The sequence below is a fragment of the Microtus pennsylvanicus genome, chromosome 12, assembly GCF_037038515.1.
Source record: "Microtus pennsylvanicus isolate mMicPen1 chromosome 12, mMicPen1.hap1, whole genome shotgun sequence".
NCBI classification, from domain to species: domain Eukaryota; kingdom Metazoa; phylum Chordata; class Mammalia; order Rodentia; family Cricetidae; genus Microtus; species Microtus pennsylvanicus.
The window spans coordinates 64,195,764-64,215,497 of NC_134590.1; the positions used below are offsets into that span (position 1 = coordinate 64,195,764).

The 19,734-nt window shown below is 42.5% G+C and overlaps 1 protein-coding gene across 19 annotated transcripts in view; it reads right to left on the reverse strand.

The window, feature by feature from the left end:
- The window catches only part of Depdc5 (DEP domain containing 5, GATOR1 subcomplex subunit), a 121,106-nt gene extending 102,491 nt beyond the window's left edge, over positions 1-18,615 (reverse strand). For 13 of the 19 annotated variants that reach the window (XM_075944018.1, XM_075944017.1, XM_075944011.1 and 10 more), the window contains exons 1-8: positions 18,492-18,615; positions 17,645-17,761; positions 13,530-13,617; positions 12,049-12,095; positions 6,807-6,892; positions 4,658-4,741; positions 3,823-3,872; positions 1,362-1,431 (exon numbers count right to left, since the gene is read on the reverse strand). In XM_075944018.1, coding sequence (XP_075800133.1) covers positions 1,362-1,431; positions 3,823-3,872; positions 4,658-4,741; positions 6,807-6,892; positions 12,049-12,095; positions 13,530-13,617; positions 17,645-17,702 — 483 coding nt within the window. In that variant the 5' untranslated portion in view covers positions 17,703-17,761; positions 18,492-18,615. The remainder of the gene's footprint in view (positions 1-1,361; positions 1,432-3,822; positions 3,873-4,657; positions 4,742-6,806; positions 6,893-12,048; positions 12,096-13,529; positions 13,618-17,644; positions 17,762-18,491) is intronic. The other 6 variants (XM_075944016.1, XM_075944014.1, XM_075944002.1 and 3 more) reach the window with 3 other exon arrangements.
- Positions 18,616-19,734: the final 1,119 nt, after the last annotated feature.

Here is a 19,734-nt window from a genome sequence, read left to right on the forward strand (position 1 = left end):
GGTATATCAACCATATTCCAAGGAAGGATCTATGCCCAGTAGTAGTGGACCATGGACCAACACAAAACAAATTCTATGTTTTGTGTGAGTGCTTTTTGTTTAGTTTTGTTTGGGCTTTTTTTTTTCTTATTGATTTTTTTCATCATTTTGATTTTCATTTTTGTTTTTGAGAGAGAGAAAGAATATAAAGTTGGCAGATAGGGAGGTGAGATGGTTTGGAAAGACTTGAGGGAGGCAGAGAAACCTGATCAAAATATAGTATATAATCTGTCTTGAAGCAAAACAAAATACATTACCAAAAATTTTTTTAAATAAATTATTTATTTTTACTTGCATTGCTGTTTTGTCTACATGTTTGTCTGTGTGAAGATGTCAGATCTTGGAGTTACATACAGTTGCTAGCTGCCATGTGGGTACTGGGAATGAACCCAGGTCCCCTAGAAGAACAGTCAGGGTGCTCTTAATCGCTGGGCCATCTTTCCAGCCCCATTATACAAAGTTTTAACAAAAATAACAATAAACAGAGCAAACTCTGATATGGTGGCTAATGCCTGTAATCCTGTAACTCAGGAAAGTGAGGCAGGAATACAGTCAGTTCAAAGACAACATGGGCTAAATAGCAAAATCCTGTGTAAAAAAAATCAAATAAAACATTACTACTTGGAGTAAATCTTGGGGTTGGGGTTTTTATTAAAAGAATTCTCTTAACTATGAAGTGGTACTTGGTCCTTTTTTTCCTTTTGGTTTTTTGAGACAGGGTTTCTCTGTGTAGCAGTCCTAGCTGTCCTAGAACTCACTGTGTAAACCAGAGATCTGCCTGCATCTGCCTCCCTAGTGCTGGGATTAAAAGCGTGCGCCCGGCAAAGTGGTACTTCTAAGAGCGAGCTTTACCATTCTTTCACTTAGCTGACAGAATGCCCAGTGGTGAACTACCTGTCCAGCATTCAAGAAGCTCTGATACCCAATACTATACGAGACTGAGTGGGGGGGTGGGATGTGTTTACAATCCCAGCACATGGAATGTGGGGACAGGACTGTTGGGAATTAAAGGTGATCCTTGGGTACATAGCCAGCATGGACTACATGAAACCCTACTTCAAAAAACCAGAAGCAGAGGCTGGAGAAATGACACAGTAGTTAAAGCACCTGATGCTCTTGCAGATGACCCAGGTCAAGTTCTCAGCACCCACATCAAGGCTCACAACTGTCTTTAACTCCAGTTCTAGGAGATCCAATGACTTCTTCTGGTCTCCATGGGCATGTACATGGTACACACATATGTATGTGACAGGCAAAACACTCATACACACAGAAATATGGCATAAGGAAATGAAACCAAAAAGGTCACTCTGTAATCTTACCCTGGTCTCTTCACTGATGTAACCACACATGACCTTCTCATTCTTGACCCAGAGCTCACCAGCCTGCGCTCTGAAAGGAGATACACATACAAGTTATTGTTACCACTCTCTTCAGGTGGCTCGCTCGCTGTCTTCTAAGTGGTATGAGCTAGCCTCCTGTGTCTGTCATCTAGGTTCACATGCACTCAAACGTCTGATCAGTTATATCTCTCCAAAGAGAGCTCCATGAGCAACTTATCTACTATAAGCAGCTTTCGGGGTCCTGAACACACACAACAGGAGTCCACAGAAAACATGCAGGTCTAGAAACTGGGCTCTAGAGCACAGAGACCCTCAGAAATAATACACAAATTATCTGAGTACAGATTTTATAGTTTTGACCAATCCTCAAAAAACGAGTGTCAATAACAACTGGCTTTTTTTTTTCTTCTGGTTTTTGGGGTTTTTCAAGACAAGATTTCTTAATGTAGCCCTGGTTGACCTGTAACTCACTCTGTAGACCAGGGTGTCCTGGAACTCATAGACATCCACCTGCCTCTGATTCTCAAGTGCTGTGATTAAAGGCGTGCGCCACCCTGCCCAGCAGTTCCTTTCTTCTGCTTTCATGGTTCCCCTTCCTAGTTTCATGATTTACAAATACACACTCAAACAGTTTCTGTGACTGAGACACTGTATTTGTCCTTCTAAGTCTATCTTGTTTTGCTTTACATAAAGTTATCTGAGTTCATGTATTTCCTGCAAAATGTCATGATTTTATCTCATTATTTTGTTTGTTTGGTTTGGCTTTTAGAAACAGGGTTTCTTTGTGTAGCCTTGGTTATCCTAGAAGTCACACTGTAGACCAGGCTGGCCTTGATCTCACAGAAATCCACATGTTTCTGCCTACCAAGTGATGAGATTACGGCATGTGCCACCATCACTTGGCAATTTTATTTTTAGTGGTTCCATCAAAATCCCATTAGGCATGTATGCTATTTTCTTTAGTCATTCATCTGTTGATAGACATAGATGGAGTCATATAAGATGACTCCATTTCTTAGCTACTGACTACAGCAACAATACAATTGGATATGCAAGTATGTATGAGTAGGGATTAAGAGTCCTTCAGATAGCAGGTTAGACTGGTGGCACATGCCTTTAATCCCAGCGCTTGGGAGGCAGAGGCAAGCAGATCTCTCTGAGTTCAAAGAGAGTCTGGTCTACAGAGCAAGTTCCAGAACAGCTCTGTTACACAGAGAAACCCTGTCTTGCAAAACAGAAAAAAAAAAAAAAGGAAACTGAGGTTGGAAAGAAAACTCAGCAGTTAAGAGCACTTGTTGCTCTTACAGAGGACCTGGGCTCAGGTCCCAGTACCCATGTGGTGGCTCACAACTATCCATATCTCCAGTTCCCAGAAATCTTTTGACTTCTGGGAGCACCAGTGTGCACATGGTACACATACACAAATGCAGGGAAAACACACAGACAAACTAAACTTAAAAAATAATTTAAAAAAATAGCCAACTAATTAAAATAAACTGGTATATCCGTACAGCAGACTATCATGGAATCATTACAATATTGCTTACACTGAGCTGTAAATGCACAAGAACTATATATAGCCAGCATAGACTACATCGTGAGTTCCAAGCTAATCTAAGCTAATGTGATACTCTGTATCCAAAAAATAAAAATAAATTAAAAAATGGGAATGAAGATTTGTGGCAGAGTACTTTCCCAGCATGTGTGTGCCATTCCCACCACAAAACAAATAAGACAGTAAAGAAATGGCAACAGTAGGCAGGGAGTGTTTCAGGGCTGGAGCTGTTGGGGGGGTGGGGGGAGTACGTGATTGACTAGTATACATGAGGCCCTGGGTTCCAACTCTAGTACTGAAAAAAAAAACATGGGGGAGAGATTTGAAAAGTCTCTTTTACTAAGATACAGAAACCATTTTAAATACAGTGATAGTGAAGCAGTCCAGGTAGAAGAGCAACGCATGACAATACTGTGCTGGTTGTTCTATACCTGTAAACAAGTATCCTAATCTGTTAGACCGAAGGTGTGATAACATGTTAATATAAAACAGTTCCACTTCTAAATTATGTAATTCGCACCTCGTGTTACAGCAGTAATTCTGACAGCAGCCAGGTGTGGGGCCAGCGCCTGTCTCCTAGCACTAGAGAAGGGAGAGCAGAAGGCTCGGGGGCTAAAGCCAGTGCTGACAACCCTGAAACTGAGGCAGCCTGGCTACACGAAACCAGGTCCCAACCTTACAAAAAGCAAACTCGCAAAACAATCCTAAAACTGCCCTCACGCACTTTGGTTCTTCTTCACTTGTATCGTGCAGGTTAGCATGTGCAACACTTGTGCCCTTTACTGCAGATTCCCACGGGCCTCAGGTGTCTTATTCAGCTGACTTCCTGCACTAAAGCCCACTTCTGTTTACCATCCAGTAAGCCGAGAATGCCACGATACTTACCTGATGCCAGCAAATTCCACTTTCTGAGTGATATAGGCACAGGTGCTCACCTAAGGGAAGGAGAAAACAAAAGGACTCAACCCATCGGGCCACAAAAAGTCACACACAAGAGCTCCTCTTGGCTTTAAAATCTCCTCCAACAACAAAATGCTGGGAATGGTGGTGCACGCCCTTATCCCAGCACTCGGGAGGTAGAGACAGGTGGATCTCAGTGAGTTTGAGGCCAGCTTGGTTCCAGGACAGACTCCAAAGCTACACAGAGAAACTTTGTCTTGCAAAAAAAAAAAAATACTAAAGAGTTTTCAGTACAGGGTTACAATTCTGATGAAGTAGGCATTTTAAATGGAAAAGGTTCAATAAAAATAAGTAAGTGGGTCTGATGGTACATGTCTTTGGTTCCAACACTCAGGAGGCAGAGGCAGAATTGTCAGTTCCAGGGTAGCATGGATTACACAGCATGTTCTAGGCCAGCCAAGTCCACATACTGAGACCCTTCTTAAAAGCGGGATGAAGAGTGGGGATGGGGTTGAAAGAGTGCTCTTACAGAGGAACCAGGTTTGGTTCCCAGCACTCACACCGGGAAGCTCAGTCTGTAACTCCTGCTCTAGAGGATCCACTATGCTCTTCTGACTGGTGAAAGCACTAGGCATGCATATAGCCATACACACAAAAATAAAAAAGAAAATAGAAAAGGATATAGCCAAATATGTACAGTAACTACTTGTGGATGCTAGAATAAGAAGGTATTTGAATGACTCTAAATTTATATGATAAACAAGGACAATCCGTGTCATAGAAAAGACAATATGCTGGTTTTTAAAAGACCACATCTTACCAAACTCTTCTTCAGTCGCCACATATCCCCACGGCCAATGTACTGATCCTTAAAAGTCAATTCCACTAGGTCAAGAGTCACATCCTAAAAGAGGATAATCACACTTTTGTATTCCTTTGTCACACTTTATAGTCAAAATATGATATCCACACACTGAAAAAAAGTGCAAAAAAAGAAAACCTTTGGACAATTACTCAACAGCAGAACTCACAGAATTCTCCGCAGCAAAGGCAACTCAACCACGCCCTTGGCATTTGTACAGCACATACTATGACAGCAGCCCATGAAAAGGAGCCCCCGAGGACCACTTGTGTGCCTCAGTCCTGCTGCTGCTGTTTGACAAAGGGTGTTACTGCTTTGCTGCGAGGCTGCCTCACATTGATGAGCTCCAGCAGGCCTCTCTGCCTGGAACTACAGATGCATGCAACCATGCCCTTTTGTTTTAGTCTTGAAAGATACCATTGGTCTGTCCGCTTTATTTCACTATAGAATGCACATTATACCCTATGGATAATTATTTTGCCTATCAAGTATCAATTAATAAAGAAAAATGCAAACCTGGGATGTGGTGCTGCACGCCTTTAATCCCAGCACTGTGGAGGCAGAGGCAGGCAGATCTATCTTTGTGAGTTCGTGGAGTAGGAGGGTCTTTTGTCTATGTGTTACTTTAATTGGTTAAATAAAGAGACTGCCTTGGCCTTTTGATAGGACAGCAGCTTAGATAGGCAGAGTAAACAGAACAGAATTCTGGGAGGAAGAAGACAGTGTGGCAGACGCCATGGCTCTCTTCTCTGAGATGGACGTTGGTTAGACTCATGTCGGTAAGATACAGTCAAGTGGTGACACACATTAATGGAGATGGGTTAAACAAATATGTAAGAGTTAGCCAATAAGTGCTGGAGAGGTGGCTCAGCGGTTAAGAGCATTGCCTGCTCTTTCAAAGGTCCTGAGTTCAATTCCCAGCAACCACATGGTGGCTCACAACCATCTGTAATGAGGTCTGGTGCCCTCTTCTGGCTTTCAGCCGTACACACAGAAAGAATATTGTATACATAATAAATAAATTTAAAAAAAAAAGGGTTAGCCAATAAGAGGTTAAAACTAATGGGCCAGGCAGTAATTTAATTAATACAGTTTGGTGTGGTTATTTTGGGTATAAACTAGCCGCGTGGCGGAGAAGCAGCCCGCCGCTCCTATTACTACAGAGTGCCACTCTGCAGACCAGTCTGGTCTACATTGTTAGTTCCAGGACAGCCAGGGTTACATAGTGAGACCCTGACTCAAACAAACAAACAAAAGAAAAAATCTCAAAGCCAGGTACAGTGATGTATCTTACACACCCAGGAAGCTGAGGGAGGAGTGCTAGCAGGTCTAGGCATGCCTGGGCTATATATCAAGTTCTATGTCAGCTGAGCTAAACAACAGACTCTGCCTAAAAAAAGAAAATAAACATGAAGGGCTGAAAAGATGGCTCAGAGGTAAGAGCACTGACTGCTCTTCCAGAAGACCCAGGTTCAACTCCCAGTACCCATATGGTGACTCACAACTATCTAACTCCAGCTTCAGGGGAATCCAACATCCTTTTTTGGCCTCTCTGGCCATCAGGCATACATGCAAGCAAACACTCAAATAGATAATAAAGATAAACGAATGCTTTTAGAAATAATAAAACAATTTAAAAAGAAAAAATGGACAGAATATATAAATTAGCAATTAAATTGAAAATTATAAATACATTCTTTTATATAAACTAAGACAAGTTTTTTGGGAGGGGGGTTGGTTTTTTTGTTTGTTTTTTCGAGACGTGTTTTTTCTGTAGCTTCGGCACCTGTCCTGGAACTATCTCTTGTAGACCAGGCTGGCCTTGAACTCACAGAGATCCACCTGTCTCTGTCACCCAAGTGTTGGGATTAAAGGCAGGCACCACCACCGCCCAGCAAGACAAGCTTTAAAAAGTGAGGACTTAAATGCAGCCTACATACCAATAATGTTTAAATGACCTATATCTGACCACTTAACAATATAGCACTACAATTAATAACCTCATTTCCATCATCACCTAACCTTTGAGGATAGGTGTTAATCACTATAAAAAGAAATTTCCAAAACAAAAAAAACAAAAAAGTTAAAGTCCAAAACAAAAACTTACTTTGGGGTCTACAACATTCACATAGACATCTTGGTAAGGTCTTAGCCGGAATACTTGAGTCACAGTCTGGTCCACACTGATAGTTTCTAAAACAGAAAAAAAAAATTGGTTCAGTTAACACATTTTGATTATTTGCTTTGGCCTCTGCCTTCCAGGACATGAAATTTTAAACAGTTCTCTACAGGTGATATAAGCCCAAGCAGTAACACTTGATTTAAAGTAATGAAAAGCACCCGGTGTCAGGGCCCTTTGTAATTCCACCATTTGGAGGCTGAGGCAGGAGGACTGAAAAGCCTGACTGGGCTACTTCAGCAGTTCTTGCATCAAAAAAGAGCTGGAGCTGGAGAGATGGCTCAGTGGTTAAGAGAAGCTGTTGCCCTTGCACTGGACTTGAGCTGGGTCCACTCCCAGCACCTACATGGTGGCTCACAACCATCTGTAACCCCAGTTTCAGGGGACCCAGCAGCAATGAGCATGGTACACATATATGCATACAGGTAGAACATCCATACACAAAGCAAGATAAATCAATCAAAAAATTAGAAGAGAAAGGTGTAACTTGGTGGTTGCAAACATGCTCAGCACACGAGTCCCTGAGTTTGCTGGTGGAGGGAAGAAGGAAGAAAATGAGAGAAAAAGGAGTGGAGAAATGAGAAGAGACAGGAGTGAAAGAGACGAACATTTAAGATCTTGCATGTGGGGGACTAGAGAGGTGGCTGTCAATAAACTGCTTGCTCCATGAGCAGGAGAACCTGGATCCTGATCTTAAGCACGCATGTAAGATCCGAGCATGGCGGCACACACCTGAACGTTAGCAATGGGTTCAGAAACAAGTGGATCCCTGGACTTGTGGCCAGTTAGCCTAGCCAAAACAGAGCACTTTGGGCTCATCAAAAGACTGTCTTGCCAACATGGTGTGTATGGCTGCAATCCCAGCACTTAGGAGGCAAAGGCAGATAGATCTCTGTGAATTCAAAGCCAGTCTCTTCTACATAGTGTGTTCCATGTTAGCAAATGTCACAAGGTGAGACCCTGTCTCAAAAATAAACCAAACAAAAAGACCATTGCAAAAAAATTGAGATGGCGATAGAAGACACCTGACATCCACCTCCAGCCTTTATATATTCAGGCATGAGTAGTACATGTGCATGTACACACACACACGAGAAAAATTTTAGTACTTAGGACACTGAGACATGAGAATTGTCCTGAACTGGAAACCAGCCTGGATTACACAGTGAGTTTAAGGTCAGGCAGGGCACAGGAAAAAATAAGAAGTAGTAAGTGCCTTTGATTCCAGCACTCTGGAGGTAGAGGGCAGAGGATCAGAAATTCAAAGTCATCCTCACTACACAGCAAGTTCAGCCTGGACCATGAGACCTTTATCACCAAAAAACAAAAACATTTAAAAATGAAAAGTATTTTTTTAAAAAAATCTGAGCCAGGTATGATGGTACATGTCTTTAATCCCAGCACTTGGGAGGCAGACAAGTAGACCTCAGCCTGGTCTACATAATGAAATCAAATCAACCAGGGCTTCTGTCTCAAAAAAAAAAAAACAAAAAAAAACAAAAAGGATCTGGTGGCTGGGCTGGGAATGTAACTCAGCAGCACGGAAATTGTTTAGTACACACCAGGCCCTGGGTGGAGGTGGGAGGAGCAACCTAAGAAAAGTTCAAATCCCAGTGGCAGAAGTAAGCTACTCCATAGATTCTCAAAACAATACAAGCAATTGCCACTGCTGTTGGTTGTTTCCCAAAACGAGACAATAATAAGCAGAAACAAACCCAGCTGGAACGGAGCTGAAAGCTTTCTCCTGGCTGACTAGCCGTCATGGTGGTGGAAGGATCACCAACTGTCTTACTCAGCTACGGAATCTATATGCAACAACACAAACCAGCCAGGCAGGATGAGTCCAATGGAGCAATAGTAAAAGTCTGTTATAGAGTCAATCTGACACAATACAGTAGGAGGGAATTCATTTCTGATACTGTAAACCTTGGCAAAAATCTGTGGTTGCAGTTTTACTAAATGAATACAATGTGCCTTTCAAAACTGGCTTCTTCCAAGTAATAACTGGGCCTAATACTGCTCAGCTTCTAAGATCTGAAGAAACTGAGAACATCTGCAGATGTTCAGCCATAGACTGTACCATCAGCCACAGACTCAGATTGCTTTCTAAATTACTGTATTTTTATTTTATTCTATTTATTATTATTTTGATTTTGGAGACAGAGTCTCACTATGTAGTCCTAAACTACCTTAGAACCTTATTCTAAGAACCTTATCCTGTACAATTCTCCATTGGAATTAAAAGCATACAGTACTGAAACTGGCTGAATAACTATGTGTACGCCCATAGATTCGCGTTTCTACTAGCTTTGACCAGAGAAGCTTCTTTCTGCACTGGCCAGCAATGACTGCAGAGATTCATAACTGGCCAGTACTGAGAATAAATGATTGCTGCATGCCCAGCCACAGGCTCAGGGAAGATGCAACACAGAAGAAGGAGCCAGAGAAGTGGGAAGAACAGTGTGGGATGCTAACTTCTGGATATGACATGACAATTTCACTGTATAACTCACATTAGCTATGATTACCTACACAAGATCGGGCCTGTCAACACCCTGTCATGAAAGGAGGAGAGGTTCATGAGGTCCCAGCCATCTCTAAAGATTTAAACAGTCAATGGTTGAAGAGGGAAGAAAACACATTTTTCCCAGTGGAGTAGCCATGGGTAAGGTGCCTATGCTCCTGTACATAAATCCTCCCCATGCTCAGGTAAACAACCCTAATAAAACTCACTGGGTCACACACAAAGTCCTGAAAGCAGGGGAGCTACACTGGAAGAGGACAAAATTATCAGATGTGAGAGACAAGAGAGGGTACTAAGGAATATATAATAGAAATACGCACATGTGTGTGTGTGTGTGTATGCATACGCGCACACACATATAAAATGTCATATGACCCGTTATTTGGGCTGGCAAAGTGATTTGGTGGTAAAGTCACTTTCCACCAAGCCTGACAACCTGAGTTCAATCCTTGGGACCCACATGGTGAAATGAGAGAAGTGACTCCCTGAAGTTGTCCACACATTCATCCTGCCCAATGTGTGTGTTCACATGCATACTTACATAAGTAAATGTAGGAAGAACTTTTTCTTTGAGACAGGGTCTCACATACAGAAACCCACAACTGGTCAAAATGCAGAGAACAAGAGGCTGGGTGGTGCCAGTCACAACTGATACATCTACATCACAATTCCTGCACCTAAGGCTCTGGGATCACTGTGGAAGAGTGATCAGAAAGATTTTAAGAGCCAGGAGAACAGGAAGTTAGCTGTTAATGTCAGAAAGGCTCCCCATATGAAGCTTCATCAACATGGATGCAAACAAGACCTGAACAATGATACACCAAAGAATATGCTAATATGGAAGGGGGAAGTTTGAGGGACCTCAACCATAGGCCATAAACAGCAGGCCATTGTGGAATGCTAAGAGCAAGAGAACTGGTCTTCCACAGGGAAGAGCCCTCCATTTGCTTATCCAATACCAAATGCTCATCCCTGAGATCATGTTCATACAGGTAACATTCTATGGACTAAGTAGGTGGAATTGAAGAATTTAGGAATGTGTATGTATGTATATAACAACAATAAAGACTCAGGAAGAAAACTGCATGCTCTTTCTCAAGCAGAATCTAGCCAATAAGATATGTATATATGTAAACAAATGTACACGTCGCTACAGTAAACCAGGAAGAGAATAAGAAAGGTTGAATATCGGGGGTGAGGAAGGACTGGATGCAGGTGACAAACAATTACAAAACAGAATAGGAAGTTACTTGGTTTTCTAAGTTTAATTTGGCCACAGACCTTTTTGTTTTGTTTTAGTGATGGCGAAGTACATAAAATATATTTAGTAATAAACGTGAAAAATTTAATGTGACATTTCCCAGTTTCCGTCCCAAATTCCTATTTTAACAGTAAAGTTCATTGAGTACAGATTTTGGATCCGGTTAATTCTGGTGTGTGATCATTTTTATTTATTTGCAAGTGGTTTTTGTTTGTTTGTTTGCTTGCTTGCTTGCTTGCTTGCTTGGTTTGGTTTTATTGAGACAGGGTTTCTCTGTGTAACAGTCTCGTTGTCCTGGAAAAAACTTTGTACACCATGATGGTCTTGAACTAACAGAGATCCACCTGCCTCTCTGCCTCCGGAGTACTGGGAGTAAAGGCCTTTGAAACCACACATGGCTTTTCTTTCTTTCTTTTTGAAACAGAGATTCAAGGCCAGCACCATCACATCTGTTTTATACAGTTCCAGAGATGGATGGAAGCCAGGGCTCAGTGTATACTGGGCAGGCTGACTAACTGAGCTACATCTCTTGGCCCCTCCCCTTTCTTGAGGTCCCTAGAGTGAAGGCACAGTAAGCAAACTGTTTTAGGAGGAAACATTTAGAGAAAAGAGCCTATTTATCACCTCATGCCTATGTACAAGTAGGTACACATATGGTTAAAGTCAGATGCATCATACAAGAAGACAGGAGCAGTTACACAACCTAAGCCTAATACTCAAGACAGAAAGCTACCCTTTCTTGACAGACTCTTCCCTTGGACCCACAAAAGCAAACCCTGGTTAGTAACCAGGTACTTGCAGTCCCATGCTTGCTCAGGCTTTTGCAACTGACTTATCTACTCTCTACCTTCACTTTCTCTTTGAATAAAATCCCTTGCTACTTTTTGATTTGCATGCAACTCTCTTATTCTTTGAAAAACGACAGGAAGAATCTAGAAACACAAAGACCAGAGAACACTGGCAATACACTCATCCCAGAAAATAATTAAATATTACTTAGAAAATTCACCATCAATTTTTTTAAGAGCTAAATATAAAACTTCCCATGTTCAAATTACCTTTTCTCTGGCTCTAAATGTAGTTTCTTCAATGCCTGCAACATGCTAACAAATGAGATTCTTTGGCAATTTTCATCTGACTCGGTGTCTGGACGAGATTAAAGCTTAGTCAGCTGTAAAGGTAAAGGAAGACAGCAAACGTACCAACTCTTGCTCCTGGGGTAGTGTCTAAATATGCAGTCACTGACCCCCACAAGCTTGATTTGTCTTCTTTTTTGCTAGAGGAAACTCAATCTGCTAGGCACTTATTCCCTGAGATTTCCAAGAGAAGTTTCAAAGGTTTTGCAGGCAGTAACTATAAAAGTCTCAGAGAGAGGTAATATTTACCTTTCTGTAAATCTTCCTTAAGAGACTTGACTTGCAAAAGCAGAGGACTGGAAAAGAAAGCAACAAAGATGAGCGAGACTACAGGAGGTAAGCTTGCCCTACCTGCAACCAAAATGTGAACTAATAATGTAGTATATATTGTAACTTGGCCAGGCGGTAGTGGCCCACACCTTTAATCCCAGCACTTGGGAAGCAAAGGCAGGTGGATCTCTGTGAGTTCGAGGCCAGGCTGGTCTACAAGAGCTACTTCCAAGACAGGCACCAAAGCTACAGAGAAACCTTGTCCCAAAAAAACAAAAAACAAACAACCAAAATACATTGTAACTTGTGTCACAACCAGAGAAAACTTCCTTAGAAACAAAGATACTAGTACACTTGACCTGAAAGGAAATGAAGGAAAGCAACAAAAGACTTTCCAGAGTTGTTATAGCAACGCTATAAACAAAAATGGGCCACTTTAAAAAAAAAAAAAAAAACGTTGTTGAGACTTAACACGTGGCTTAAAAGCACCAGTTGCTCTTCCAGAAGATTCAAGTTTGGTTTCCAGCTACCACTTCAAGTGGCTCCCAACTGTCTCTAACTACAGACCCAGGGGCTCTTCATCTGGGGGCACTTGTACTCATATGCACAGACATACAATTAATTCTTTTTAAAAATTGCTTTTCTTCTTTCTTTCTTACTTGTTTTTGTTTTTTGAGACTGGGTTTCTCTGTGTAGCTTTGGAACTCACTCTGTAGACCAGGCTATAGAGATCTGCCTACCTCTGCCTCCCAAGTGCTGGGATTAAAGGTATGCACCGCCACCACCACTCAGCTAAAATTTTATTTTTTTCGAGACAGTTTCTCTCTGTAGCCGTGGCTATCCTGGAACTCACTCTGTAGACCAGGCTAGCCATGATCTCAAGAGATTCACCTGGTTCTATCTCCCAGCTGCTGGAATTAAAGCGGGTACCACCACACCTAACCATAATTTAAAAAAAAAAAATCTTTAAATATATGTATTTTTTAAATTTTCTATGTATATGAGTGTTTTACCCTGCACATAGGTCTGTGCACCACATGCATGCCTGGTGCCCTAGAAGGCCAGAAGAAGGTATCAGATGCCCTGGGACTACAATTACAGATGGTTGTGGCATGCCACATACTAGAAATCAAACTCAGGTCCTCTAGAAGAGCAGTCAGTGCTCTTAACCACTGAGCCACTTCTTCAGCCTAAACATGAGCTTTTTTTTGTTCATTTGTTTTCAAGGCAGGGTTTCTCTGTGTGACAGCCCTTCCTCTCTCCGACTCTCTTTGAACTCACAGAGATCCACCTGCCTCCGCTTCTGAGTTCTGGAATTAAAAGTGTACGCCACCACACCAGGCACATGAGCGTTTTTTGTTTTGTTCTGAGATAGGATCTTACAATGTAGCCCTGACCAGACTGAAATAGTATTTGAAAACAACAGGGTGCCTAGTTCCCTTAATCCTTGAATTGCTCACCTGTATTCATCATTGGGGTGAGCAATCTCCACAATGTCTCCAAGCTTGATGTGAGGAAACACTTTAGGGTTCACGACTAACTCATCATCTGAAAGACAATTCAGTGACTTTAAAAGCAAATGGGCTTAGTAGTTGGCCACAGGCTTAGCACGTATGAGGTGTAGGGGTGAATCTCTACCACATACCTCTAAAAAAACAAAAGCATCAGAGAAAAAACACAGAGCATCCCCATCATGTTGTGTTACTACTAGATCTCACATTTGAACTCTGGCACTATTTTTACTTTTTGGACTGACATAAGTGTCTTAGGATAGCATCACACTCATCTTATAAGGTAGTTTTGAATCCTTTCACCTTCCTGTCTCTGTGGTCCCACACTGCCGGGACCACAGGGCAGGCTATACTACGCTCAATGTTTATTTTTATTTTTGTTGTTATATTGAGGTTCCATTTGGATTTTTGTTTTCTGGGTTGTTGGACCTTTTTTTTGGGGGGTGGGGGGTTAAGTGTGTGTGTGTAGGCCAGAGGACAACTTGCAAATGTTGGTTCATTCCCTTCACCATTTGGGGCCCAGGGATTGAACTCAGGTCAGGTTTGGCAGCAAGTGCCCTTACCCACTGAGCCATCTCACCAGCCCCTATTTGTCCTGTTTGTTTTCCTATTTTATAAGGTCCTAACTTAACCTAGGGGCTCATGCATAGGTAAGCAAGTGTTCTGCCTTTTCTCTGAGCGTCCATTTTAAATCTAGTTTTAGAACAAATAATGGATTTGCATAGGGCTGAGGACGTAACTCAAGAGATAAAGTGCTTATCTAGCATGCTTGAGAGCCTGGTTTCCATCCTCAGTTCAGAAGAAAAAAATAAGTGAAAAAGTTTTTTGCAAAGGTATCTAGGGCCATGACAGTAAAGGGCTGCAGTGGACAGAGCTCAGAGGCCTGTCTCCAAGCACATGCTCTTTCTACTATCTTACTGGACAGAGCTCAGAGGCCTGTCTCCAAGCACATGCCCCTTCTACTATCTTACTGGACAGAGCTCAGAGGCCTGTCTCCAAGCACATGTTTCTTACTGTTTCTATGGAAAAAGCAGCCCACGGTTCGGGGAATTACACCTCTGGCATATCACTTTACTCTCTAAAATACTTGTGAATCTGTCATACACATGATGGAAACAGCCTAGGTCCCACTTATATTTATGTAATATGCAATGAATTCCCTTAAAAACACTGTCTTAAACCCTCACAATAAATCTTTTGGAGCTCTTGTTAGAGCAAGGAAAAACCTGGGAGACAAACTGGCTTATCTAAAGGTAGACAGCCAGTAAATCTCATTACTGGTAATGAGTTCCTTCTGTCTAAATTAGGCTCACCACATCTTGTATGTTATAAAACTCGAGCCATATAGTCTAGACTTCAAGTGTTAGTTCACATGGGGGTTCAAAACAACCTTTAAACTATAGGGGTTGGGGTAAGGGCATAGAGTAAATGCTTAGCATGAGACCTTGGCTGCAATCCCAATCCTCAGTACAAATAAATAAATAAACCCACCCGCCCCCAAATAAGGGTAGACTACAAGTGTACTTGATAAAATACTTGATAAAATTCAGCCTAGTAAAGGACTGATTTATTTAGAATGTTCCATTGTTAATTTTAGGTCCAATCTCTGTGAAGTCCCCATGACAAACTCCCATTGTATAGGCTCCCTGAGTACACGGTTTGTTTGCCTTTTTTGTTTTTGTTTGGTTTTTTGAGACAGGGTTTCTCTGTAGCTTTGGAGCCTGTCCTAGAACTAGCTCTTGTAAACCAGGCTGGCCTCGAACTCACAGAGATCCACCTGCCTCTGCCTCTCGAGTGCTGGGATTAAAGGTGTGTGCCACCACTGCCCGGAAAGTACACGTTTTTTATTTCTTTCATTTCTTTTCTCCTTCTTCTTTCTCTCCATCTTTACTTACTGCTTTTTCTTCTTCTTCTTCTTCTTTTTTCTTTGTTTGCATTTTTGTTTGTTTTCAGACAGAGTCTAGAGCTGTTTTCGGACATGGTGAACTGGCCTAGAGCTCACCATGTAAACCAGGGTGGCCGCAAACTCACACAGAGATCTGCCTGCCTTTGCCTCCTGTGTGCTGGGATTTAAAGCGCACACCACCACATCTAGATCCTTTCTGTTTCCTCTGGAACAGTTTCATTCTGCAGCAGGTTGGCCTCAAACTTTAAGCAATCCTCCTGTCTCAACTTTGGAAAGTTCGGTGTCAAAGTCATAAGTCACTACAGCTAGCTAATCATTTCATAAAGTTAAGAACTCCTTTGGGACAAGAGATTTTGCCATATTCACAATCTTTATATTTGATAGGTATACTGGTTAGAATTTTATTTGTATCCCTAGGTATATCACCAAGCTACATCTGTCTTGTATACACACACCCAAAATAAAAATAAATCACAGACCTATATACCTACACAGTACAGTATATATATATATATATATATGTATACACTGTACACATATATTATATATATACACCATATACACTGTATTCTTGTTATTTCCTCTGCTGAAGGAATCTCTGTTGTTTATTCAATAGCCATCTATTCTTCACAAATGTTTAGGCCAGTTTCAGAAATAGTGTGTGGTAACCCCATATGAGATTGATATGACTAAATATGAAGATAATTTGACAACTAAAGGTTTTTAAACATGCAAGTACTGAATTAACTCCAAATTACCACATAATGAACCAAGGTATGTAGCAGAGCTTCCACATGTCATCACCGGCCAGCTAGTCCAGCCTAACCCGCAAGCTCCGGGACCCACCACGAAACTGTCTCAAAAATGAAGGTAAAGAAAAAGAAATAAATAAAAATACAAGGTGCTAGGCATGATGGACATGCCTTTAATTCCAGTAGTTAGTAGGCAAAGATATCTCTCTGTAAGAGAGGATAGGATCTCTGTCACTTCAAGGCCAGCCCGATGGGCATTGTAAACCAGTCAAGGCTAAAGAGTGAGACCCTGTATCTGAAAGAAAAAATAGGCTAGTGGCTCCTGAGAAACAATACTAAAGGTTGGCACCTATCTCTCATAAATGCACACACACATGTGCATAAATAAACAAATATTAAATGAAATTTAAAGTAAAAAAGACTCACGAGGACTGGGGAGCTGCTCCTTGGTAGAGTGCTTGCTAGCATGCACAACGTATGGGTTCTTTGCCCAGAATCACATAAAACCAGGTAGGAACACAAGAGATCCCAGCACTTGGTAATAGAGGAAGAGAGTTCAGAAATTCAAGATCATCTTCCAGTATATACTTATTTCAAAGCCAATGTGGGCTATAAGACTCTATCAAAAACAAAGCTACCTCATTGTGTCAGCAATACTGATTTCTGAAGTAAATAGCATTTAAAAAAAATTAGAAAGAGCCAGGCGGTGGTTGTGCATGCCTTTAATTCCAGCACTCAGAGGCAGAGGCAGGCAGATCTCTGAACTGGAGGCCAGCCTTGTCTAAGGAGTGAGTTTTAGGACAGCCAGGATTGTCACGTAGAATAACCCTGTCCCTGGGGCTGGAGAGATGAGAGCTTAAGAGCACTGGCTGCTCTTTGGCTCACAACCATCTGTAATAAGACCTGGTGCCTTCTTCTGGCATGCAGGCAGACATGCAAGCAGAACACTGTATACATAAAAATAAATAAATAAAATCTTTAAAAAAAAAAAAACCTGTTCCAAAAGTACCTATGAGGCCTTGGGTTAATTTCTGGCATTGCACAGGAGAGAGGAGGGGAAAAAAAGGGAAAACTAAGTCAGGTGTGGTAGAACATTTCCACCCAGACACACAGACAGGATAATGGGTTCAAGGCCAGCCTGGGCTACAAGACGAGTTCCAGATGAGCCTGGGACTCCCAGTAAGACCAAGATTCAAAGTAAAACCAAACAAAACCTAAATGTGAATGCTTTTCAGAGTTCTTGTCGACTCCAGTGCAACCAATTCTCCTGATGGCTGTTATGGCTTCACTCATTTACCTGCCCACCTCAATTTGTGATATTCGTAATTGTTAAGGCATTGTATTGTACTGGGCACATCATAACTTTGGCCAATTTACACAATCCCCAAAGACCAATCAATACTGACCACTGCCCCCAAAGCCCTTCTTGTGGATGACAAGTTTGTAGACCTTTGTAGTTCTCATTTTGTCTTGTGGTTTCTTCAGCTGTTCCAATCTTGGAGCAGGGAAGTCATCTTGCCTTCCTGCCATTGAAACACAAACAAAACAGCCAGATGTCAGGCTTCCTAAAATTGCTCTTTAATTTTAGTCCTTGAAGATACTGGTTATTGTTCAGCCGAGAGGCCTGCCAACCCTTAAACTAAATCAGTCCTCCAATTACCAAGGGAGAAAAACAAATAGAAGTGTGCTTTAGGAATTAAAGTGAATTGGGGCTGAGATCCAGTCAATCCTCTGAAAAAATACTCTCTCTGCCGCATACCTAGCAGACACTTGTAGTGACAGGGACATTGCCTAGTTTCTGTCTGCATCAGTAACACCAGAATAGTACAGGGATATTAGGTTAGTCCATCACATCTGTAGAGAAACGTCAAAACAGGGGACTGGCCCAAGGTCACTCAAACTCTTAAGCACTCCCGTGATTCACGTTTCACTAACAATGTCCTGGGGAAGAGAGCAGAGAGAAGGCTGGGATTTCTTTGCCGAACCTCTCTATGTGTACCAACTCTCAGCGGACCCATTTCGTCGTCGTGGTAGCAGAAGCTCGGGGAGGGAAAGACTTATCCAAGGTCACACGGGGGCTGAGGGAAGAGTCGGGCCTCGAACCTGGCTCAGAGCCCCCTCCTTCAAACCCCTCAAGTCTCAGCCCGGGGCGGGCACTCGACTCGCCCCCAGTTCCACAGCCCCTCCCCTCCTCGGGCCCGGCCCGAGGCCAGATCCTCGCCAGAGATTCCGGACCTCCTCAGGATAGCCCACCTGAGCCCCCACAGCTCGCGCAGCTTCCACACCAGAGCTCTAGGCGCCCGCCAGCCAGCACCGCCGAGGAGCGCTCACCTGAGCCCGCGCCGCTCCGGAGGCTCCGCCCCGAGTCCCCGCCCCTTGCCGCTCCCCGCTCCGCCGGGCCTGGCCGCTCTAGCCCAGCCGCCGTCTCGTCTCGGTGTCCTCGCCACTTCCTCCTCCGGGGCTTGGGACGGGGGGAGGGGCGTGGCGTCGAGTCTGACTTCATTCTCTGAGTCCTGCTGGAGTTTCCCGCCTCGAGCTACCGTATTGTCTGCTTTGCAAAGGAAATTTGAAAACAGAGCCTGGACCTTCGTTTCAGACAGTGATCTCATAATACGGGAAACTCATGAGAGTCGACTCCTATCTCGCTGAGCTGTTTTTCCTTGTGTTTGACAGTGTAAATAACTCATCCTGGGTTCAGAAGGCTATTGAAAGGCACAACAGTCTCAGGGAGAAGCTGAATGTGGTGATGCATCCTGGTAATTCAGGTACTCTGGAGACAGAGATAGTTCCCTGTAATTCAAGGCTAGATTGGGCTATGCAGCAAGAAAACGGGGCTGTGTATAACTTATGAGAGAGTTAATTGATTTATTGTACACTGTTAAGTATGATTGAGAAATACAAGTTAATAGTCAATCATGCAAAGTACAAATTTACAGAAACAAGCTTGGAGGAAGAGACCAATCTGTATTTCTTATTATATAGTCTTCTGTTGTCAAAATTAAGCCTAATGCAAGTAACTCAAATTTAAAGTAAACTTTATATATAAAATATATATATTATAATATAAAATAATATTCAAAATCAGATTTATAAAAAAGCTGGTTATAAAATATTGAATGCTTGAGTAAAATGGATTAAGTTTACAATAAGCTTAATCGCCAGGAAGTCCTCAGGCCCAAGTAGTTCCCTTGTTTGGGGCACAGATATCCAACCAGAGTAAGTGGCACCGGGCGGCAGTGGCGCACGCCTTTAATCCCAGCACTCTGGAGGCAGAGGCAGGCGGATCTCTGTGAGTTCGAGGCCAGCCTGGTCTACAAGAGCTAGTTCCAGGACTGGCACCAAAGCTACAGAGAAACCCTGTCTCGAAAAACAAAACAAAAAACAACAACAGGGTAAGTGGCATCTTAGCCTCATGGAACAAGGATGCATGGGAAATAAGACCTGTCAGAAGCTGGCTGCTTCTGCCACCAGCTGCATATGGCTATGCAGGCCTGGC